The sequence below is a fragment of the Mus pahari genome, chromosome 1, assembly GCF_900095145.1.
Source record: "Mus pahari chromosome 1, PAHARI_EIJ_v1.1, whole genome shotgun sequence".
NCBI classification, from domain to species: domain Eukaryota; kingdom Metazoa; phylum Chordata; class Mammalia; order Rodentia; family Muridae; genus Mus; species Mus pahari.
Genome location: NC_034590.1, coordinates 28,171,514 through 28,189,740, shown reverse-complemented (window position 1 = coordinate 28,189,740; position 18,227 = coordinate 28,171,514). Strand labels below are relative to the sequence as shown.

The window sequence follows — 18,227 nt, the reverse complement described above, 5'->3', positions numbered from 1 at the left end:
AGCCACAAACAGTTAAGTGAAATTACACAACACAGCAGGTTTTTCAGATCCACAACTATCTCCTGAGGTGATCTGAGCCATAACTCACCTAAGCGTGCCTCTCTGGACAGCCAACTCCAGTAGAATGGCCAAAGCCAAGTGCTGGTCCTGTAGAGGAACTCCTCCTGGCCCTTTGGTCCCTGGTGTTCCATGAACATCCCTAAAATGACAGCAACAAGAAGGCTAGGCAACATCAGAGAAAGCAGCAATTTTTAAATCATACCAACTGATAATGATATTTACTTTCCCATGTAAAAAGGCAAGCACATGCTCACACATGCATACACACACAGCAGAGGAAGAATGGAAGGTAGGAAAGATAAGGGAAAGAGTGAGTGTATGGTCTTTTTTAGTGGGGGGTGCTTTCTTCAGTGTGTAGGATTGAATCTTAAGCCATGGACACACTTGGTGTTAGGCTCTATTACTGAGCTCTATTTCCCACCTACTAAAGATGTAGTTTTAAAAAGCATGAATAGAGATATTATATTACACCAAAAGATACATCCTATGTTTCTAAAACATAAAACCATGTGCATTCCTCACAAATGAGTAGAAAGGCCTTCAATGGGGCTGGGCTGCAGCTCAGTTGGCACAAGCCCCTGGTTTCCATGCCCATTACTCCATAAACTGGACAGGGTTATAATCCTAGTACTTGAGGTGGAAGCAGAAGGATTAGAAGTTCAAGGTCATCCCTAGCTACACAATAGTCTGAAGCTAAGCCTAGACTGCATGCATCACAAGAAAAGAAGCAAAGGAGGGAAGATAGGAGGGTGGGTAGGTGGATGTGTGGTTATGAATTTTTTTTTCCAATTTGAACAAAATACAGTCAACTTCCCCATAAAGTTAGAAAAATTTTAAAGTCACCAGAGTATCTATAGGCACATCTGTGCAAATTTATATTTCAAATCAAAGAAATATTTGAACTGTTACTCAGTAATAAGTAACAAATTTTTTAAACCTAAAACTCAGAAGCAAAGACTTTATAACTGACACTGAATTTTTTAAATTAAATCTGCGGGTATTTTCAGGGCTTTAGCTTTAAAAATTGTATGGCAAAGACTTCATCAGCACTCCCAGGAGACTCGTGGTTCATGTGCAAGATACCAAAATCATCCCTGTTGACTTTGGGACTAAAGAGAATGACTTCTGCTGAGGAAACTCAAGAGCACACTAACTTTCTTTCTATGTGTCTTTGTACTAAATTTTGTATTTTCTTTAACTTAAACAAACAAACAAAAAAAAGTAATTACAGATTCCTATTCAAGCCAGGAGCAGAAACATACTCCTATAGTCTCAGCTATCAGGGCACTAAGGACCACTTGCATTCAGGAGCTGTGGACTATAGTGTGCTATGCCAACGGGGTGTCCACATTAAGGTCACCCTCCAAGGAGCAGGGGGCCACCAGGTTGTCTAGGACTATCAATTTGTGTAAGGAGGGGTGCAGCTGCACATCCCAAGTCAGACAGGACAAGTCAAAACTCCCATCCTTATCACAGTCATACAAAAAATAAAAAAGTATAACTAACTATATGCTACAGTTTGGATCATAAATGCCTGCCAAACACCCATGTATTAACTGGCTAGTCCCAAATCCATGGCACTATAGAGTAGTGGCAGAACACTTAGTGGATAGAGCAGAGTACAAAAGTTAATCATTGCTGGTGCATTCTTGAAGGAAATACGACAGCTCTGGCATCTCCTCTTTCTTTGCTTATTGGCTGCCATGGACTGAACAGGCTCTTCCATGGTGAATTGTGTTGATACAGGTCCAAAGCAACAGGGAGTCCTTAAAACAATCACCAAAATCCTTCCCTCCTCGCAGTTGGTTGTCCAAGGTTTTTGTTATAGCACTAGTAAACTTAACAAACAGGTTCATCTGTTTGTTTTTTTCTTTTTCCTGTAGAGAAAAGGATCAAACCCAGTTGTCCATGCTCAACAACTGTTCTACTACTGAGCTACAATCCCCAGCCCTAGCCAGAGTATTTTGTTTGACCAGCCATGTACTCGTATATTATCTACCAAGACTTCAAGATAAGCACCACCAATCCCTCAAAACAGTGGCTCCTCATTATCACCAAGAGGCTCACAGGAAGTGCTTAGTTCAGATGGATGGATGGATGGATGGTCAAATACCTCCAAAAAACAATAAATAACAAAAAACAGCTGATATTTTCTATCACGTTCAATATGATAGCTTCTTGGGTCAAGTCACAATAATCATGAATTAGATCATCTAAAAAGCTGAGAATATGCCAGAGAACTGGCTCAGTGGGTAAAGGCACTTGCTGCCAAGATTGTCTTACCTGAGTTCAATGTCTATGACACACATGGTAGAAGAAGAGGCCTTCTGACTTCTATATGTTCACTGTGACACATGCACCTATGAATACACACTCTCTATCTCACACACACAGACACATACACAGACACACAAATATCTCACACAAAACAAACTGTACAAAAACAATTTTAATGTGAATACAAGATCTTGAAAGTATGCTGAAAACCCAGCAGCAAATATGAGAAGATGAGAATGAGGCTCAAGCATACTAGAGCTATTCCATAGAAATGCAAGAAAAATACAAACTCACCCAGTCACGACAGACCTGAGGAACCTTGTAGCTCTCTCTACCACCTCCAACCACACAGAGGACACTGTGCTCTCATCAAAGAGGGAGGCTTCAGGAAGAGCTCGAAGGGCATCCAGGGACTCCTGCAAGAGCTCACTGCAGAGATCCGCATCCTCACCTGAGCAACACAGTGAGTCAGAGGAGGCTGCCCACCCTTAGGGACTGCTGACAAATGGAGTTCCAGTCACTCCTACTGAGGGTCCAAAGCCTCAGGTGAAAACATACACATGCAATTCTTCATTCAATAGGCCAAACTCTAACATACTGCTGAAATTCCATTCCTCCTTTGATATCTCTCACATTAACAATAAAGATTGAGCATCTCTTACATGAAATGCTGGGTGCCAGAAGTGACTCTGTATGTCTGTGTGTGTGTCTCTCTCTCTGTGCATGTGTATGTATGTCTGTGAGTGTGTATGTGTGTGTGAGTGTGTGTGATCTTGAGAAGGGGACTCAAGTCTAATTTCAGTTCTGTTTCATGTATATTTTACACAGAGAACCTGGAGGAAATCTTATGCAGTATCTTTAGTGTGACTGCATTACAGCAGCAACGTTATCACATGAAGCTGAGTAAGGGATTTTCCATTTGTGAAATCAAGGATAAAGAGACTTTAGAGCATATCTGACTGCATATTTTCAGATTATGGGTGCTCAACTGATAACTTTTTACTAAGGCTTTCATTCCATGGTGACAGAAGTGAGATGGGATTGTAATAAATGAACACTGTCTTAAAACAAAGACCTGGAAACTCAAAAAGACCCTGCAGCCTCTTCTCTTAAAAAAAAACAAAGAACTTAAGGTAAAGAGAAGAAAGACACTCATACCCCTGAGATGGTCTCAGGGACCTAGGAACCTAGCTGGTAGTGGCCAGCAAGGAACTTGTTATGGCAGAATTGCTCAGGGAACCCAAAACTTCTGCTCGATGAAGGAAACAGAAGGGCATGCTGCACACATACCTGAACGCCAGGCCCTCCTTAAGAAAGCAAAGGCGAAGGAGAGTGCTGCTCGGGATCCGACTCTGGCAAGACCTTCTACCCCTCTGCCTGTGGGACGGGCACTGCAAAGAAACACATTGGCTATAACAACTGGTCAGCCAGAGGAACATGAGAATAATAAAATAAAGTAAGACCAGGGTATGACCTATGCTCTTCTTTAGTTATCAGGGTCCTTTGTGGGTTTTAGTGTCAATTTTTTATACTTTGGAGAAAATATCCTTTGTAAAGGAAAAGTTTCTCTGTAAGGACATGAATACTGCAGGGGACACTGTGCACTTATCTGTGAGGGTCTCAATAGTACAGGGGAGGCTCTGTGCATTCATCTGTAAGAGCCTCAATAGTGTAGGGGATGCTGTGTGAACATCTATAAGTGACTGTTAAGGGAGAACAGCTATTTACTGCTTCCAGAGGAGGCACTGGATGCCAGAAACACAGGAACATATTTCTGAATGAGAAATATAAGTATTATAAAATAGAGCCTTTAAAGCTATGTACTTATGTTATATCTGATCAGAAGAGTCTAGAAGACTATTACCAACATTTTCCCTTGAGGAAAATTGTTCCTGTGACACCATGAATCTCAGCTCTCCTCAGAACAGACAAAAGCTCTTGGCACCAAGAAAGAACCTATAGACCTAAGCCACCAGTATAAAAACCACTCTCAAAATAATAGCCTCTTTTTTTCTTACTATTGCTTCGTGTGTGTGTCTGTGTGTTTGTGTGTGTGTCTGTGTCCATGTGTGCACATGCATGCGTGTGTGCACACAAATAAATAAATACAACCTACTACCATATGTTTTAATTTTAGGAATTTCTTCAACCAACGAAAAATATTCCAATTAAGTCACTAATGCTTTAGTCAACAGAGCATTCAAGACAATTCTGTATCTTAAGTTAATATGTCTAATACACTAAGGTCTCTTAACATCATCCATTCACATATACAGAGCTCTCAGAGCAGTGACCATCACTGTGGGCTGCTGCCTATGTGGTTAGAAAATGAAAAACTATGCCCCAACATGATGTAATAATATGTAAGGTGAAGCCACTGTGTCTGGCTTGAGTCTGCCTTTGTATCAGTCTTTGTGACTGGCCAGGTAATGGTTGATATTAGTCATAGGTGCCACAATAGAGAGAGAGGCCCAGCAAGATGCTAAGCCTTTAATTTCTGAAGGAGCAGAGAGCTTCAGCCTTACTGAAAAAAGACTGACCCTGACTAGCTCATTCCAGTTACTTTTATTCAATCATTACATAAAATTAATTGGGGCTAGGAAAGATTCTAACTATCATTGTTATCTTGCCCTTGCTGCCTGAGAGAGCTGACAACCCACACAAATCTTCGTCTCCTTTGACCATGGCTAACCATAATCAAAAGACCTCTAGGTCTGCCTGGAGTGTCTTAGGACCAAGGTCTGTGCAGCTGCAAGCTCTCACATAGCACCAAGTGCATACTTTCCAGGGAGACTACAGTTCTTCAAGGTTCCAACAGTCTCAAAACAATTATCCTCTGATGACTGACCCACACATAGCAAACGCTTTGCTGAGACATTTCACTCACAGCCAGACACAACGCTCTACTATACACACCACTACACCAACTATTTTCAAATGGAAATAAACCCCAGAGGTCCCTGGGTACAGTTAACATGAAAACTTACACTAAATATGACAACATGATTTTGACCAGATGTAATAGGGAGGGGAAGGATAGGAGAAGGGAGGTGAGAGGACAGAGGAGAGAGAGGGAAAAGAAAGCAGAAGAGAGATGAGGGGAGGAGGAACCAAATGAAGCTACGATTAATGCTTGTCTGTAAGATGGATGAGGGTCCCCCATACTTAGTGCTGCATTTACCAGACAATTCCCATGTGCATTCCAAGGAATGAAAGCCACTATCGCAACCAAAGAAACAAGCTCTGAACCATGTAAAATAAGAGTTACTCTGACACTCTTCTGTGGACAAGCACTTTCAGTTACATTTAGAAAAAAAAAATACAATTTTACATGAGCCTTAAATATTTTAGTAGATACTAGTTAATTCCATGGGGAAAATATGCTGATATATTAAGAAGTATCCACAAATAAAAAACAGTATGTCTAGACACATCTTTAGTAATAGAGAAACTGTCTTTAAAAAAGAGCCAGAAATTACACAGAGACGGCAAAAGGGTTCTTCTATTTTTATTCTTACCTTTTCTTCTCCGTGGGAGGCACAGAAATGCTGCTGCTTTTCCACTTAACTTTGACATTCTCCTGGAAAACAGTTCTGTTCAAGGCAATGAAGTAGCGTTCGAGGATCACCAGCCTCTGCTTCAACCGCAAGGCTGAGAGTGTAGTGGTAGCTGACTGGACAGCCAGGGCTTGCTGTTCTTTAACCAGCACAGAAAGACACTCCTTCAGTTCATTCACATCTGAAACAACAAGGTAAGAAAATATCCTAACTTGTCAGTATCTTGGGCATGGTTCTCAATAATACTGAGAAATTAGACAATGACAATAGGAAACACTTAAGTATACAATACTGCCCAAAACACTAAACACGGTGCACATATTAACTGGTAGTATTGTATGTCCACATAGGAAACTCAGGCAGAGAAGCTAAAGAACTTGACTAAAATCACACAGAGGGAGTATACAGCACAGGACATGGATGGCTTTTGGGATTCATTGTATACTGATTCTCTGTAATCACCACGTCCAACTTGCTAATACAAAACTGAAGGGCCATAGAACACTCACTTAGCATACACAAGGCCCTGGGCTCAAGGCTTAGCCCAAATGAATAAACATATCCTTAAAACTAGAAAGGCAAACTTCTTGGTAGCCTACTTTCTAGAAAAAAACAAAACCAAAAAAACCTCCAACCACCTTGCTATGCAACTAAGGTCAAAAAGTACAGGCCAGGCGTGGTGGCGCACACCTTTAATCCCAGCACTCAGGAGGCAGAGGCAGGCGGATTTCTGAGTTCGAGGCCAGCCTGGTCTACAAAGTGAGTTCCAGGATAGCCAAGGCTACACAGAGAAACCCTGTCTCCAAAAAAACCAACCAACCAAACAAACAAACAACAACAAAAAAAAAAGTACAGAGGTGTGGGGGTGTTTCTGTACATGTGTGCAAGTACTCCTGTGCATGTGTGTAGGCAAATGTGTGTGGAGGTCAGAACAACTTTGGGCATCATCCTTCATGTGCTATCTACCTGTTTGGGGGACAGGATTTCTCCTTGGCCTGAACCATGCCAAGTACATTATTAGGCTGGCTTACCAGCAAGCCTCAGGGATTTGCCTGTCTCTGCCTCCTCAGTGCCAGGACTGACAGGTGAGAGCCACCACACCTTATTTGTTTTATATGTATGCTACAGATAAGTCTCCCCGTAGTATGAATGACTAATGAAAAATACATTATAGAACTATTCTATTGGAAGATAAAGTAGTCAGGTTGTACAATAAATGCTTAAGCTATTCTCTCTAGTAGATGTCTGAATTTTTTCACAAGTTTTTTTGTTGGTGGTGGTTTTGGTTTTTGTTTTGTTTTGTTTCTAAGTAGCTGTAAGACAATCGCATGACTAAAATAACTCAAAAAATCCTCACCTATAGACTAAATTACCTGACACTGTAAATTAAATTACCTGTAACTAACCTTCACGCTATCAATGCTCCTGTGTTTATCTCCTGTCTTTACTACAACAGTCCTCAGACTTCAAGACTCAGACCTTGACAGTCAATCACAAAGCCACATCCAACCTCCCTTGAATGGTAGATACCAGTTTTCTGGCTACTTGAGCATGCTCAGGCAGGAACCCAGGCCTGCACACTGGCAATCTAAAACTGAAATGCCTAAGGGCTGACAGTCAGGGAAAACCAGATGAGCAACACCCTGAATTCTACATTGGTCTCAAGGTGAAAACTCAGAATTTCTACAGGGTACAGGCTACATGGTATTTCTGCTTTTGGGGTGGAGGGTGTTTAGACCCCCAATTGATTTCCTTAGTGTCTAAAGTTATAGCCCCATCAGCAGTGTATAAGGGTTCCTTTATGGCCAAATCCTCATCAACATTTGTCATTTGTCTTCTTAATGATATGCATTCTGTCTGGGGCTAAGATGGGATCTCAATGTTTTAATATATTTCTCTTCTGCCAGTGTGAAAAAGAAAAAAGCCTAAAAGTTCATGTACCTAATTACTGAGTTTTAAACATACATGAAGTAAAGCCTAAAGAACTCAAAGTCCACAACTAACTCTAAAGGCTTCAATACTCCTAGTATGGAAAAGAAGATAAACAGTCAGACTTTGATCTATTTCTCTCTCACCACAACACAGCCACTAGAAAAACAAAGGAGACAGAGAGTGTAGGGGGAGACTTCATGTAGGGGGAGACTACATAAACTCTAAGCATGTGCTAAACAAGCAGTACTTCATGCTGACTACATTCAGCAAGCACATCTGAAACCCACAATGTATGGAACAGAACCTGTGATGATTATCAGTAGTCTTTAATTCTACATATAAAATGGAAGCACCACACACCCTAAGTGCCCCCACTGAATGAGAAGGCAGACCATACCCATCAGTGCAATCTCACCTCGGGCACTGAGGCAGAAAGTAGGTGTCTACAACAAAATGGTCTAAAAACATTCTAAAGTTCTCCCAGCTCTTGTTTATCTCATTACCTACATCCTTCAAATTAAAAAGCAACCTGATCGTGGACAGCCAAGGCTACACAGAGAAACCTTGTCTCAGAAAAAAACAAAACAAAAAAAGAAAGCAACCTGAGATGGTACAGAGTGCCAACACATGCCAGCCTGGAGTGATAATCCAGTCTTATGTATTAGTGCGATTCCTTCCCCATAAGGTACAGAACAAGTAGGAAGAATCTCAGTGTCCATCAACAGATGCACAGATAATCAAAATGTGGTGTGCAAAAACAACAGGAGTCATAGTCAGTTGTAACGAAAAATGAAATAATGAAATTTGAAGGAAAATGGATGGATCTGCAAAGTATAATATTAAGTGAGGTGACCCAAGCTCAGACAAGAATTGTATGTCCTCCATCATGAGGACCAGAAGCTATGATGGATACATGTACACATATAAACAGGTATAAGTGTAGGTAAAGGAGACCACAAAAGAAGGCAGAAATAGGTGACAAGGAAGAACAAGGTGGTTAGAAAAACACATAGGCCATGGCAGATGATAAAGAGATGGTCTCTTACAAGGAGGAGTTGAGAAGTAGATCAGCACAGCATATTTCGTTTGAAAAATGTCATAATGATATCTAAGACCTTACATGCTAACCCTTTTGAAGTACTACCAACAAAGAACATTTGGACAATACCAACTAACTTGAGTCCATTAAGATTCATACACTAAGGCTTGGGTTGTAACTCAGTGAAGAGCTACTTAACATATACAGCCTGGCTTCCACCCTCAGAACTGTAAAGCACAACAAAATCCTATTGAAGATTCACCGAGCAAGACAGGCAGTGGCAGTGCACGCCTTTAATGCCAGTACTTGGGAGGCAGAGGCAGGCGGATCTCTCTGAGTTCCAGGACAGCCAGTCTCAGGAGAAAAAAAATCCATAGAGAAGAAAAATATGTAGTTTTTCTTCGCAAGTACATAGGAAAGAATCAACAGAGCACATCATAAATTGAGCCATAACACATGACTCATCAAATTTGAAAGGAATTAAATTATACAAAATCTTTTTTATTAGCCAACAAAATTAAATTAGCTTATAAAAGACCCTGGAATCAAGCTCCAACACATGAAAACAAATTTTGAAACAAAAATTCATCAAATAATATAAAATTTTAAATTAAATATAATAAAGGAAGACCAAAGAAAAAAGGTATAACTTTACTTGCTTGGATAAAAAGAAGAGATGAATTTAGAAATGCTAAATATATATATATATATATATATATATATATATCCAAAAAAATAAAAAATATATTTTCAAGAACAAAGACTTTGAATAAATATTTCTCTAAAGAACATTTACAGATCAGTAAGCATATTGAAAAAACAATGCTCAACATCATTAAATATAAATACAAATCAAAACAGTAACACTCCATTCCCCACTGACTGGGTGGATATTATCAAAAGGAAAGTAACAAGTGTTATCAAGGACCTGGAGAAACTGAAACCTTTATGTACTATTCAAAGAGTGAAAAACAGTGTGGCCTCTGGAAAACAATGTCCTAGTGCTTTAAAAAGTTCATCCTAGTGTTAACACAGCCCATCAATGGTTCCTTGGGAACGCATACAGAACTAAAAGCAGTGACCTTATACAGAGCCTGGCCAACCATGTTCATGGCAGCAGCATACATCTACTTAGGGCACAATGACAAAGAATCAGAGCTCAAGGCCAAGATTGATACTCACTAGGAGAGCCTGCCTTCAGACTAGTTCACAGAGGCTTGGTGGTTAATAATGGTTACTCTTTTTCACACTTAGGCTGTTCCTTTTGTAGTTTTTCTGCAGAGAATTTTTTTTCTGGCTTCATTTGTTTATTTAGTTTTATATTTATGTTTATTAGAGTTGTTTCTGATTCTAATAACTACTTGGAAACTCATAAGATGAGCTTCCTAGATTACACCTATTTTAAATAAAGGTTCCCGCTATGAAAAGAACAAGAGAGACGTAAACCAAGAGCCACCAACAGTACACAAATAATCAAACTATGCCCACAGAACGATGACATTTAAAACATGTAAAAGGCCACAGCATGCATGAACTTACAAGTATACAAAGTGAAATAAGCCAGATAAAATGAATAAATACTATCTGAGCCTATTTATACGTGATGCTTTTTAACAGTGAAGTGCAGACTTCAAAGTTGACTGTAGCTACCTGGGGAGCTGTGGAGGCAGTTTTCAATAGATCTGGGTGGTAGTAATTTTGTGCCATAGTATGAACTTATATAACTTATATATAACATATATATAGTATATTATATAATATATACTTTAAAATGGTTATATTTTATATCAGACATATTTTACTACAATAGCAACATATGCTAATTTTCGAAAATTCCATTAACAAACAACAACTTGACCCACTGCTGTCAGAAAGTGCAATACCTGGCTGCCTGCCCCACACCCAGCTCTCCAGGATTGATCTGGCTCTATACACAGGTGCAGGCGTCTCGTCTTCTTCCTTCTTCTCTTTGTCATTAAGATCTTCTTTCTTGGTTCCACTCTGAGCATCCACACCATCATCTGGAGAATTAAAAATGTTCAAGTCTATAATTGTTTTTCAAAATGCAACGGTAAAGCTGGCCATGGCAGCTCACACCTATAATGCACAGCACATGAGTTTAAAGCTGTCTTGGGTCACATGGTAAGTTCCAGGCCTGCCTGGGCTAAAGAGTAAGGTCCTGTCTCAAAATAAAGACAATGTAAGAGGGAAGGAAAGAGCACATCTTAGTGAGAATCACATCTTATCAATCACTACAAATGTTCTTCCCAAACATGGGAGAGCTGCAGCACACATCAGTTACTCAATGTTTTAGGTTTTTAAAGACACATGAGTTAAAACTACAAAAGGGGTTGGAGAGATGACTCAGCAGTTGGGAGCAGTGACTTCTCTTCCAGAGGTCCTGAGCTCAATTCCCGGCTACCAGCTCACAATGATCTGTAATGAGATCTGATGCCATCTTCTGGTGTGTCTGAGGGCAGCTACAGTATACTCATATACATTAAATATAAAAAAAAAAAAATCCTACAAAAGATTCACTATAGTTTAGTAATTAATGAATACAATATACATGATTTTTATTTTTTTAATACATGAAGGGTTTCTTTTAAATATTTTATCATGTTCTACTAGATTTCACAACTAAGTTCACCTTTAATGTTTATCTATTTGTACATTAAGTGCTTTAATTCAAAATTGCTGAATCACCAAAGTGATTCTCACCAAAGTGAGAATTAGGGAGACAACACTAAAATCATTTTTAAACTGTATAATGTTCTTCTCTACTGCCAGCTGAGAACCACTGTTACCCGAGGTCACTATCCCTGAGACGGCAAATGGCTCAGTGAAGCATGACAATCTGAGTTCAATCCCCAGAGCCCAGAAGTAGCTATCCTCTGATCTCAACATACATGCCATGGCACTTAAACATAAACACACATGCACACACACACACACACACACACACACACAAATAAATAAATTTTAAGAACAATTTATCATTGAAGTATAATTCAGGAGCACTGAGACAAAAGACAAATTGAAAACTACTACCTCAGGCCACTATTAAGTCTCAGACAATAATAAGTGCCTTGAAACCCCTTACATAGTTTTGAAGAGAGAATGGAAAAACTCTGAAATGTCAACAAGTTCAGTCACAGAAGGCTCTAACTAAAATAATCATATAAATACAAATATACACACACACACACACTAAGATGTAATATATATATATTTGTGTTTCACACCAACCAATTCTCTAATTCTCTGTTAACACCAATTCTATGTCCAACAATTTAATTCAATTCTGGTAGTAACTAACTGGAGAACAAAACACAAGGGTTAAAGGCTCTGCTCCCACTACAGATGCCAATTACAAGCAGTAGGTTCTGGGTAACACACAACTTCTGTTGGCCTGACTACAAGCAGTAGGTTCCCATGACCCTCTCCTGATAGATATGACTTGGCCATACTGATGTCATCGTAAATCATAACCACCATGGCTACCAACAGTAGCCTTATTATGTTTTTCCTGCCTTATTTAACAACAAACCATAATACACAAAACTATTAGAATGATACATGGAATTTATAACTAGACCTTGGCTGCCAGGGCACATCTAACAAAAGAAAAACAAGTACATTCTAGTCATGATGAAGTCACTTTTCTCCAATCATAAATGTGTCCCTCTTTTTGACCCAAACTGTAGGATCTATCTGGTCTTGCTGCCACCAAGGCATAGTTCTATAAGTCCCAATAAACTGTGTTCTCTACAATTCTAATCTGTCTGCCTCCCTTTCTTCCTTTTCATGGTCTTGCTTGCAGTCTGTCCTCAGTATTAGCAAGGGATTTTTCTGGAACAAATGCCAAATGGCACAAAGAACTAAATAAACAAAAGAGCCTCACATTCTATTTACCTAACAGTAAAGGCACATCAAACACTCTACCGATGTCTCAAGAATGGATCACTGGATGAAGTAGACTCAAGGAGGATGAAAGGAACAACAATGGGAGTTTAGACAATGATAAAACTATCCAGATTAAGGTGGAGACTACCGGAATACACACATGTAAAGTTTACTGTATTAGAGATCATATTACTTACTTTCACTTCTTCAGGATGGAAATTTTTTCACAGTTAACAAGAACATCTCCAAATACACCTTAGGCTTTATTCTCAGGAGCACAAATCAGAATACCAGAGCAAGAACAAGGTAAGTCCCTCGAGAGCATGATGAGCATTATAATAATTAGCAACACCAGCTCACAGGAAAGAAGCTCAATTTAGTGTCTATACACACTCCTTTTCATGACTGCAGGAATCAAAAGATACACTAGACCCAGAACACAAATTATCCAAACAGAGTAAATTAAGAAATGCTGGAAAGAATAAAAAGGTGTAGCTCAGTAGTAGAGCACATTACTAAGCCTACTCTGTCCCCAGCAGTACACTTGTGCACATGTATGTACACACACATACACACAAACACACACCCTTATTGCAGAGAAGAAAAAGACCAGGGGCTAACATTCCTAAGGCCCCAGGAAATCCTAAAGGTTAGCTGCAAACAGAAATCCAGGTTGGTTGTCACTTCATCTGAGGACCAGCTAGCAACTGACTAATCTTAGGACTTTAGGATGATGAGGACATTTGTAGAAACTACCCAGGGCCATGCCATCTCTGTTCAAAGTACTGAGTCTAAAACCTAGAGAGCTGCCAATGACTAAGTGGAGAAGGCCCAAGAGGAGTAAACTGACTAATTTCAGGCAAAACAAAATAATAGTCCAGCCAGATACTGTAGCCTAAACTAGAAATCTTGTACTTTTAACATTTTCTGTACATCAATCCAACTTTTACATATTATAAATATTAGAAGGCTTTATTATTTAAAACAAATTTTGTGGGCTGATTATAGCACAGCAGAATGTCTGCCTAACATGACCCAGAGTGTTTGCCTAGCATGCTGGAAACCCTAGGTTTAATACAAAAAATAGATTTTGTTTTATATTTGATCCTGTCAGCTTTGGAGCCAGCTTACCTGGAGCACACAAAGCAGCAGAAATAAGACTCTGGGGCTAGGGAGATGGCTCAGTGGGTAAGAGCACCCGACTGCTCTTCCGAAGGTCCGGAGTTCAAATCCCAGCAACCACATGGTGGCTCACAACTATCCTTAACAAGATCTGACTCCCTCTTCTGGAGTGTCTGAAGACAGCTACAGTGTACTTACATATAATAAATAAATCTTAAAAAATCTTAAAAAAAAAGAAAAAGAAAAAGAAATAAGACTCTGCCTTGAAAATCAAGGTGGAAGGAAAGAATTGACTCCTGTAGTTATTCTCTGACCTCCACATGCACACTTGCTTTCAAACATAAACACACACACACACACACACACACACACACACACACACACCTTCCCACACACACTAACACACACTATTAAAGGGCAACTCAAGGTAACTATGCAGGAAGCCAGACGAGACCCATCCATGGATGGACACAAGTGATACAATAAACAAGTTGAGCCAAACAATAAGGGCATGAGTTTGCACCCACTCACTGCACATATCTTTCAATTACTCCATATGTAGATGGAAATTTACACATAAATACAAGAAACAGAGCTCACTCTGCTAGATAATGTAACCAAAAACATAAGCTAATAATACTTTTCCTCACATACTTTCCAATCAACAGTATACTAATTCATTGCACAAAGAGAAAAACTATGCATTCTAAAAGTAAGCTAGGTGGTGTCTGTATATGTCTTTATTCCCAGCACTCAGGATGCAGAGGCAGGCCAGCCTGGTCTACAGAGCAAGTTCTAGGACAGCCAGAGAAACACTGTCTTGAAAAAGAAAAAGGAAAAAATTCTAAAAATAATGATTTTTTTGATACTGGGATGACATTCAACAAACTCTGCAGTGAGCTGTAACTGGGCTTTTCAGATACAACACATCTGAGTACGTGCTGGCATCCATCCTACTTTTTAAAGTCTTGATGCTGACTTCAATCACCAGGCAAGTTGGATCTATCACTATAGCTCTATACAGGATTGTTAGTTATGGGAAGATCTGTTTCAAAGTTTAAATGAAAAGCTATTCATTCATAATTTCAAACAGGCTATACACTAGTTAACACAAACAAAAAATCTGAACAATTTGAAATATTAACTAACACTATAGACAAAAATGAGCGAAGGGAAAACAAACATCCAAAGACTGATGCTCAAGTGCTCCTGTCTTCTGGCATATTGCAACGTTTCCATAAAAGGCAATTTATACACACAAATAAAAGTTATTTTTGAAGTGGGAGAAGGAGATAGCTTGGCATACAAAGATACTCATCAGTAAACCACACAACAGAGAACAAGCTCGCACATATTTGTACCCTGACATGCACACCACAGCACCTACCTGCCTATACACACAGAGACACACACATGTATGTAATTTTTAATTTTTTTCTTTAACATGCCATTATAACAGCACTTACAAAATAAAAAGATAAGCATTAAAAGTTCCTACCTTTTCTCAAAGGGAGTTCTCTATTTTGTGTTAATTCTGTTCCAGTGTACACAATTTCCCCATCTTTAACCATTTCGTTCCACAGACCACAGAGTCCATCTCTTGTGAATGCAAGCTGGCAAATACAAAAAAAGATAAACTTAGATCAGTATAAATCTTTTTTATTCAAAGATTTTATATTTTTGGCAATTTCACATGTGTACTCTAGCTACATTACTTCCACCCTTCTGCCTTCCAACTCATGTTCCCACCACTCCCTCTCAAATTCATGACCTCCTCTGTACTTATTATTACTTACACACACACACACACACACACACACACACACACACATACACATATATACATATATAACACATCTATACACACATATATAAAATATACACGACTTACTGTGTCTACCTAGTGTTGTTCATATGTGTTTAGGGCTGACCTTCAGAGTGAATAACCCAAGGGGTTCATCACTGAAGTGAACTGATTCTCGCAGCAGCTACAAATTGCCTATAGCTCTTGACCTGGGATGAGGCCTTGTGAAATTTCCCCATCCACACTGGCATGTCAACTGATGCTGACAGTCTTGTACAGGTAACCACGCTATTGTGTTTTCATGGGTGCAGCACCCCTGTCATGTCTAGAATACACTCACAGTAGGCATCTTGGTTTTCTGGCTCTTAAAAAAATCTTTCAGGGGCTGGTGAGATGACTCACTGGTTAAGAGCTTCTCCTCCAAAGGTCCTGAGTTCAAATCCCAGCAACCACATGGTGGCTTACAACCACCCATAATGAAATCTGATGTCCTCTTCTGGTGCGTCTGAAGTCATCTACAGTGTACTTATGTATAATAATTAATAAATCTTTAAACAAAAATCTTTCCATCCCTTCATCTATGATGTTCCTTGTGCCTTAGGTGAGGGGGTTGTATTATATCAATTGGGGCTGGGCACCCTATAGTTATTTCAATGACCAGCTCTGAATCTCTGTAACAGCCTTTGCTACCAAAAGAAACTTCTTTAATGAGGAGTAAGAACTACACGCATGCTATATATACTCATATAAGATATGTAAGATATATATATATATATATATATATATATATATATATATATATATATATATATGTTTAGAATCCAGTTAGAAATTGTATCAATTTAGGAAAATGGCAAATGACACCTCTAGGGTCTATGACTTCTTCAGCCACAAGTAGTTGACTAGGTTTATAGTATAGTTATCCCAAAAATAAAAGTGCAACTATTACACCACTGGGGATATATTACTGGGCCAGTGACAGCTATGGCTTGCAGGCTTCATGGCTGGGTAGTACTGATTACTTTTTCCCTTGGAAGATTAGTGAATTTTGATACTATGAGAGCTAGCCCTCATACAGGAGGCCTTCAAAATAGTTCTAGCACAATCTCTCCAAGTCCTGTGTTCAAAATGTATGTGTTTCAGTGACAGTCTTTGTTGTTCTTTTGTTTTTTTGTTTTGTTTTGTTTTGTTTTGTTTTGTTTTTAAGACAAGAGTTTCTCTGTGTAGCCCTGGCTGTCCTGGAACTCACTCTGCATAGTAGGCTGGCCTTGAACTCAGATCTGCCTGCCTCTACCTTTTGAGTGCTGGGATTCAAGGTATGATCTACCATCTACCAGCAGCAACACAGAGGGGGCGGAAAAATCTTGATTTCCCCACCTTATTTTATGCAATTCCTCAGTAATAAATCAATGAACTACTTACTTTATTTAAAAATAAGTAACATGTAAAAATATCATGCAACAAAAGTAGTGAAGTCCAAGAGCACATTGTCTAACAGTGTGCACACTGTGCTGACTGATTAGTGAATCACTTCCCTGGTTATCACTAAGTATCCTAGGCCAGCCTCCAACTCCAATCTTCCAGTCTCAGCTTTCCTTGTGGTAGGGTTACAACAATGTGTCACAACAAGATGTCTTATACAAATTAATGAGTTTCCTAAGATTTTCACATATCATTGAAGGTATTTTGATCACATCTACTCTATTATGCACAGTCATCTCCACAGATATAACTATCCCTGGTCTAGTCCTTAAGAGTCCCCCTACTTTTATTTAAAGAGAGGGAGGGAGGGAGGGAGGGAGGGAGGGAGGGAGGGAGGGAGAGAGAGAGAGAGAGAAAGAGATTGATTCTACACACTACAGTAAACAAGTTTTGCCTTTCTGAATCTGGCTTATTTTGCTCACAAGTATCATTTCCTCTCATTTTCTCAAAAATGACCTGAACCTGTTTTTCTTAATAGTTGAGAAACAGTCTTTATGTGTTTGGGGGGGAGGGGGTCGGGGGAGAGGGATCAAGAGAGCATGCGTATAGGGTGTGTATGTCTGTGTGTGTATGTGTGTATGTGTATTTTATATATGCACCATGTTTTCTTTACTTATTCTCCCACTGACAGACACCAAAGCTGATGTCATGCCTTGGCAGTTGTAACTAGAAAACTGTAAGCACGGGTACTGCAGTGAGCATCCACCATATGCAGCCTTTAATTCTTCTGAGTACATTCCTGTCAACAGTACATATATCAGTTCCTTTTTCCCACCATTCACATCACCATTTGCTTTTGTCTTGATGAAAGTTATCCTGTATCTACCTCATATGTGCTGAAGTGCACAGAGGTAGAAACAGGCATAGGGTCTCCTTGATCTGGAGTTCCAGACAATTATGAGCCACTAGGTAGGTCCTGAGAACTGAGTCCAGGTCTTCTGCAAGAATAGTAAGTGCTTTTAACTGCTGAGCCATCTCTCCAGCCCTGAATTCTTCTATACTTTTTTTTTTTTTTTTTTTTTAAGGTGCATGCTGCACATTAAAGGAC

The 18,227-nt window shown here is 39.4% G+C and overlaps 1 protein-coding gene across 7 annotated transcripts in view; it reads right to left on the bottom strand.

Moving 5' to 3' along the window:
- The window catches only part of LOC110336759 (E3 ubiquitin-protein ligase HERC2), a 174,413-nt gene that overhangs the window by 141,205 nt on the left and 14,981 nt on the right, over nucleotides 1-18,227 (bottom strand). For all 7 annotated transcript variants that reach the window (XM_021219818.1, XM_029537466.1, XM_029537451.1 and 4 more), the window contains exons 3-8: nucleotides 15,392-15,506; nucleotides 10,749-10,886; nucleotides 5,856-6,075; nucleotides 3,628-3,728; nucleotides 2,632-2,788; nucleotides 89-199 (exon numbers count right to left, since the gene is read on the bottom strand). In XM_021219818.1, the coding sequence (XP_021075477.1) occupies nucleotides 89-199; nucleotides 2,632-2,788; nucleotides 3,628-3,728; nucleotides 5,856-6,075; nucleotides 10,749-10,886; nucleotides 15,392-15,506 (842 nt within the window). The remainder of the gene's footprint in view (nucleotides 1-88; nucleotides 200-2,631; nucleotides 2,789-3,627; nucleotides 3,729-5,855; nucleotides 6,076-10,748; nucleotides 10,887-15,391; nucleotides 15,507-18,227) is intronic.